The 7,224-nt window shown below is 37.0% G+C and overlaps 1 protein-coding gene across 1 annotated transcript; it reads left to right on the top strand.

The window, feature by feature from the left end:
* Window positions 1-608: 608 nt before the first annotated feature.
* LOC308695216 (GTPase IMAP family member 8-like) lies at window positions 609-6,554 on the top strand (the record flags this gene model as incomplete). Its single annotated transcript, XM_081373261.1, has 3 exons — window positions 609-636; window positions 3,040-3,699; window positions 5,548-6,554. The coding sequence occupies 3 exons, from the start codon at window positions 609-611 to the stop codon at window positions 6,552-6,554; spliced, it is 1,695 nt and encodes a 564-aa protein (XP_081229387.1).
* Between the last annotated feature and the right edge of the window lie 670 nt (window positions 6,555-7,224).

The following is a 7,224-nucleotide window of genomic DNA, read 5'->3' as shown; positions in this document are numbered from 1 at the left end:
CTGCAGTTATACCTTCTTTTCTTTGTTTTCTAATTTTACAGAAAGAATCTGTAAAATATTACTTAATTTTATGTAAAATTACATATTACTCTGTAAAAATAAAAATACATACAATGTCCTTTTAAAAAACATAAAATTTATGTAAAACCAAAATGCAAGCAGTTACCTGTAAATGTAATAGTGGACCTTTAAATTACAACAAATCTGTAAAATAACAGGCATTTCATTGTATAATGACCAAACGGTAGAATTCTGTAAAAAGAAATACCGACCTTACCTTACTAATTGTCAAAGACCGTTTTAGGGTCTTTTTCTATCTTTTATATAATTTAAAAATAAAATGTATAAGAAAAAGAACATGTAGGAATCTGCCACATGAAAAAACACACACTGATACTGCAAGGGGGAGGAGCAAACCAAGAGTGAAACTAAAGCTGAACGACCTACCATTGAGTACTGTATATTTTTCTGCAACAATGTGTTTTGTTCAAATATGGTGACATTATAAACCATTGGAAATGTATACTGAGATTATTTTTATTATTTAAATCGCATTTGATATCTATGAAGCATTTTCGTAGACTTCTGATCAGTCAGAGACAGTGAAGATGGCGACAGGACCTGATCCACCTTCAGGTAAGAGAGCGTCTGTTTTCAAGAGAGTTAGACACATAACCAAACATGTCTGTTGTTCGGCAGCGAATTCATGTAAAAACCTCTTACAATACTTGAACTCTTGCAAAACATTTTTGCAATAATTTTGACCAACAGTGATTCATTTACGAATCTGGCATTCCGTTTTGTTCTAAACAGCCAATAAAACTCTCATGACATTATTGCTTAAATATTGTCAAAAAAAAAAATAAAAAATACCAGAGTGGTATAAGGTAATTTCCATTCATACAATGGTTTTTCCAGTAATGCTATACTGATGATAATACTTCGCTGTAATTTTCAGTATAGGTAAAGCGACGCCCCTTGAATCACGCGACATGGGGACAATATGGTACGCCATAAATGTAGGCTACTGTTAATCCGAGTTTTTCTCCTAATCAGACTTTAAAACTATTTAATTTTAAGAATGTGTAATACCGTATTTGATTCTTGAACCTTGATGAACAGTGGCATAGTTTTTTTTTTTTTTAGATGCACACATTTCTAAGTGTTTTCAGACTTTTGAAAGATAGTATTTTAACTGAGTGCTTTGAAAATAATTTACTGTTGTGTGTCTTTGTGTTTGTAGCAGATTAAGGTTTTCTTTTTCTCTTAATCTTGTGTTAAATAGGCTACTGTAGCGCACAGACTCTTTGTTGTGAAATTGCTGTGTTATTTTGATCTGGCAGTAATAGGGATATGCGGTAAGTTCGGAAAAGGCCACAGGGAGAGGAATCGAGTCTGAATCCTATTCCTAGCTCTGAATTCGATGGGAGTCGATTCCAAGAATCGATTCCTCACTGTTGTTTTCAATTCTTTTTCAATTCTTGTTTTTTTTTTTTTAGATTGCAGGATCCCAATCTTGCCATGACTACGGGATAAAGGTTGTAGAAAGTTGCCTTCTTGTAATATAAAGCTTTATTTGTAAAATGAAGATACATTTCTATAGCTCTGATTGATTTGAAATTGTAATTTTGGCTCCATTGCCCCTGAAATGGGTCATTGCTCATAACTCAAAGGCTTATTTGTGGACATGCATTTATTGCTTGGATGGAACAAGATGAAGTGTCTAAAAATACATGTGCACAGTTTACTTTAACTTTATGCTTTGCACAGAATTAAACTCTACACTGAAATAAAATAACCTGGGCTACGTTTCCTGATAACGTTGTCTATAAGTGCGTTACGAAGACTCTTAAGGTATAACTTAACTAAAGGTATACCATTGCTAGGCGTGTTCCCCAAACCATACCTTAGGAAGCTGCTTAAGATATACCTTCTTACGTGCGGCGTTACCTGGTGCTGTCCGCAGGGCTACTTCACTGCGTTATGTGAGAAAGCGGTGTTCTTTATTAAAGAAGCACTTCAGAAATAGTTGAAATTGCATTTATTAGGATATAAAAAATAATCCAAACTATAATAGCCTAGCCTACATATTTTAAAGTTGTATTATATATTGCTGCCATAATAACCATTTAAATTTTTTTACGTGCTTTCTTCTCTTTTCCATTTTTGTTCGCTGAGGTCGAGCTGCAATGAAATATTGTTCTTGTAAATAGCCTACTTTCCAGCATTTCAGTAATAAAAGTGTACATCTTACGTACGGTGCTCGGATCAAAAAGGATTTCAACAGTGAATTTTGAATCTCTTAATTTGAGCAAACTCCCCACCACAATCATTCCCTTTAAATAGACTATTAAGCTTATAATGGTTTGCCAGCTAATGTACCTTTGGATAATATAATTAAAAATATAACAACAATCAGTGTTATGACAATTTTATTCTTTGCATGAAAACACTTGAATTAGCCTAACTGAACACTGTCTGGGCGTATTACAACTTCAGAATTATATTCGTATAGACCTGCAACAGTGATAAGGTAAAGCTAACTAAGAACGTTTCGGGAAACACGTATTAACGATAAGGTACAGCTTAAGGTGTAACTTAAGAACAACGTAGCGTTAAGAAGGTTTCGGGAAACGCAGCCCAGAACATTAAAGTCCAACTGAAATCAAAATTGACCCTATTTACTTTGTTAGCGCGTATTACTAGTCTTGTGGTGAAAAATTAATCCATGCAAGTTAATACACAGAACAATATGTGAGAGTGTGTGGGTTATCTGTCAATCAGATGCATGTGGAATTTGCGTTTTTTACTATTGCAAGTAGCTCTTAAGTCTGTGCAGCGCTGAATAGTTTTTTTTTTTATTTTTTTTTATCTGGTTCACTGAAACGGACTAGCCGAAAGAACCTTTTGTGGACATTGAATCAGACTTCTAATCACGATTATCGAGCGAGAGGCAAATTAATAATACGCTTTGTTGAAATGAAAAAGTTTTAAATGAGAAGTTGATTCGCCATACTCCATATTTTCTGTCTCTTTCAGGGATGTCAGAGATCTGCTCCAGTCCAGATGATCCAGAGATCCTTCTTCTTCTGATGGGCAGGAAGGGTTCTGGAAAAAGCTCATCTGGAAACACTATTCTGGGAGAAAAGAAGTTTAAAGTGCACAAACATAAGAAGAAGCATGAGTCTGAAGTTTGTGAGGGTAAAACACAGATTGGAGAGAAGCAGGTGCATGTGATTGATTGTCCAGATCTACTGGATCCAGATCTGAATAAAGAGAAGCTGGAGATGATGAAGGAGCAACTGGTTTCTCGATGTTCAGAAGGTCTCAGCGCAGTTCTTCTCACTGTTCCTCTAGAAGAACCTGTAGAAAGTGAGGAAGAGATCCTGGATTACATTAAAAGTTTATTTGGTCCTGAAGTTCAGAAGTGCATCATGATTCTGTTCACTCGTGAGGATGATCTGGAAGATCTGGATGAACCACAGACCATTGATGAATATCTGGAAAACCATGTGGATCTCCAGCGACTGGTGAGGGAATGTGGAGGAAGGTTTCACTGTTTCAATAACAGGAGTAAATCAGATGGTCAGACACAAGAACTACTGCAGAAGATTGAACGAATAATGATGGGGAACAGAGGGAAATTTCCCATCGAACGAATGAGGAGAAGTTCAAGCATGGATGATCCTGGTGTCCTGTGTGAGTTTATTTTATATTTTTGTCATTCTAAATTACTTCAGGGATACATGATGTGTTAGGCTTACCTGTTTATTAAATGTAAAGCAGTGATATTTATGAGCTATTATTATTTAAAGCAGTGGTTTTTAAAGGCACAACATGTAAGATTTTAAGTTAAGATATCCCATAAAACACTAGAACTATGTTCTATGTTTTGTTGACTTGTGTACTTGCGTTATCCCAAACGTTTCCAACAATTTTTAAATCCAAAGAAATCATCAATTTTAACCAGGACACAGACCGTGTCATTGCATCGCCTGCCAATGACGCCATATCCTCGTTCCCCTCAATTCCCAGTTTTACTAATATTGATCTAGATTACTGCAAAGTCTCTCATAGCAGCCACCAAATGAACGCACTCATAACGTTATAACTTAACTTTTAACTTCACATAATCAAATGTAAAATAACATTGCATAGTGTTGAATTAAAGATTCATTCTTATCAAAGTTACAAAAGCTATTCAATCAAGAGCAGTGACTGATTTCCATGTCTTTTGTTGTTTGATTAACATTAAAAACAGACAGCAGGAATATTAGGCTACTGTCCCTTTAAGACATAATGCACAGATTCAGTACACTGATACTGATACACATGCGTTGTCTTTTTCTAAGTCTGCTAGGATACTCATCAAGTTGGACATAATTTTTGTGTGAATTTGTCCATTCAAGCATAAGTACTCAATATTAGCGCGCTGTCTGAGACATGTGCGCTTCCGGTGCGTGCACACACACACACACAAATCTTCTCACAGCGCGTGCGAGTTCTCTTTCGCGCCTTGCGCTCAAATGTTTAAATTGGCAAAGCTTAAATGAGTTTACTGTAATCACTGATAGCAACGTGCATTGTTCAGGTCTCACCTTTGCTCGCGCACTATCAACACCCGGGATATGACAGCGTAAATGACTGCTCATATTAGAGCATACAACACTCTTATTGAACAAAGTTTACAAAGAGTTTAGTTTTGTCCAGCTTTTTTTTTATTATGACTTTTGTAATGTATTATTGGGGAGCCAGCATGTGCACCCATCGACATACATTAGAGAAACTGTTTGTTTTACCAACAAACCACATGATAGATGTGTCATCAGATTTTAGATGAACGCAAGTGCGTGTCGAACCAGGGGTGGAGAACGGTACGGTTAGATTTTTTTTATAGAGAGCCGTTACACCCCTACTCGCCGTAACATTAGTAAAACTTTAATACATTAGCTCATCCATGAACATGATTTCTTCCTCGTTGGATTCCTTTCCATCAGCTGTGGAGGTGAAGACGATAACTCTCATGATGCCACGCTCATTCACGGCCACGCCATTGTTTTGAATAGGGGACCTCTAGTGGCGAAATTTATTATTATTATTATTAAACCTGTCCTGGAGAACCTCCCTTATCTGCCACACTCACTTCAGGTCTCGCAGTCTCTACTAATGAGCTGATGAGTTGAATCAGGTGTGCTAGGTGAGGGAAACATACAAAATATGCAGTCCTCCGGGACAGGCTTGAAACCCCCTGATTTAAAGCATCTGTTAATGCCTTACATTAGGGTTCCTCAAATCCAGAAGCCCACTGTTCTGCAGAGTTTAGATCAAACCCTGATCAAACTCACCTATCTGGTATTTTTTTGTAACTCTGAAGAACTTGATTACCTTGTTCAGGTGTGTTTGATAAAGGATGTAACTGAACTCTCCAGGACCAGATTTGAGGAACCCTGCTTTACATGCAAATCAATCAATGTTCTTAAAAGAAAAGAGGATGTTTTATAATTATCATGTCACACTAATGAGATGAGTGAAATTGTTGTGTTGTAGTTTCCGGTGAAGTTTTACATGAGCATCAGATTCCTGAGAGGAAGGACCAGATCAGGCTGGTTCTGCTGGGAAAAACTGGATGCGGGAAAAGTGCCACTGGAAACACCATCATCGGCAAAAACGTGTTTCAATCCTCCATCAGTTCAAAGTCTCAGACGAAACAGTGTCAGTCAGAAACTACAGTGAGGTTAAGTAAAGAGATCTCAGTGATCGACACACCTGGACTTTATGATACTGAACTTGATGAAAAGGAGGTTATTACTGAAATAGTTAAATGTGTAACATTATCCTCTCCTGGGCCACATGCTTTTATTATCATCATTAAAGCGGGTCGATTCACTGAGGAGGAGAAAAACACAATAAAGGAGCTCAAAGAAGTGTTTGGAGAACACATAGAAAAATACACCATGATCCTCTTCACCCATAAAGATCAGTTAGAGGAGGAAAATAAAACCACTGAAGAGTTTCTACAGAATGGTGATCAAGATCTTAAAAACCTTGTAGACAGTTGTGGAAACAGGTCCTTCTTTCTAGACAACAAATCTGCCAGTTTCCCACAGTTTAAAGATCTGCTCAGTAAAATAGAGAAGATGGTGGAACAAAATGGAGGGACACACTTCACCAATGACATGTTTGATGAAGCAGAGAAACACATTCAGGAGATTCAGAAGCAGAAACTAGATGAGAAAATTAATCAACACAAACGGGAGCGCAAACGGCTCCCTCAGACAGAATGGCAGAAAATATACTGGCGTTTAGTAAAAGAGTCACGACGAGAAGCTAAGCAATCTTTTTCTGACATTTTCAGAACAAGTCTGTATATTATTCCTGATTTATACATATCAGATCTAGCCCAGTTAACAGGGAAGATAAGAGTGACCGATGAGGAGAGAGCGAGTGCCATAAAGGTGGCTCAGAGCATAGGAATCAGTCGTAGGAAGGCCATTTTTCTGGCACTCAGGGCTACAGGGACACTAGCCAAACAGAAGTTGTGTGTGATTCAGTAAACAAATCATAATGAGCATAATGTGCTAGGAGGTCAATCCATCTCAAGTAGTCCAGTGGAGGTTACTTGACCATACTTGACCAAATTCAGATTTGAGTCATGTTGATTCAGTTCAGTTCAATTACTGTGTAAAGTTCATTCATTATGAAACTAATTTGATTCAACTATAAAACTGAACTTTTAAATCTGGAAAAAGTTGCTTCCTGGCAGTTGCAAATAAAAGAGCAGCTGATTAACAGTTTTCAGGTGTTTCTGTCATACTAAAAGATATTTTTTGAAAGATATCTTTCAGATGGTTCCTGTTTTTGTATGTTTATGCAAAGATTTTGGCCACATATACATAAATACTGTATATAAAAACAGATTTTTGTATGCCACCTTTGATACATATGCAGTAAAAGATAGAGCTCATAAGATCCATGTCAGGCTTCCAGGCTGGACTCACCACTGTACTGCACTATCTTTGTGTAATGCCTTGACATTTCAGAACTATAAAATAAGCCATGGGATAAACTTGTTTTATCAAATTTCAAATGGACACACTGTAACTGCTCTAACCGAATTGGTTCCGAAACTTAGCTCAAGGTCTGAGCGCACTACGAGATCTTTTACAAATGGACTTTTGCCTTTACCGGCTTTTAGAAACTGTTATGGACAGAGATCTTTTTTTC

The sequence above is a fragment of the Scardinius erythrophthalmus genome, assembly GCF_964197995.2.
Source record: "Scardinius erythrophthalmus genome assembly, chromosome: 1".
Lineage (NCBI taxonomy): Eukaryota > Metazoa > Chordata > Actinopteri > Cypriniformes > Leuciscidae > Scardinius > Scardinius erythrophthalmus.
This window is presented reverse-complemented; position numbering and strand designations above follow the sequence as displayed.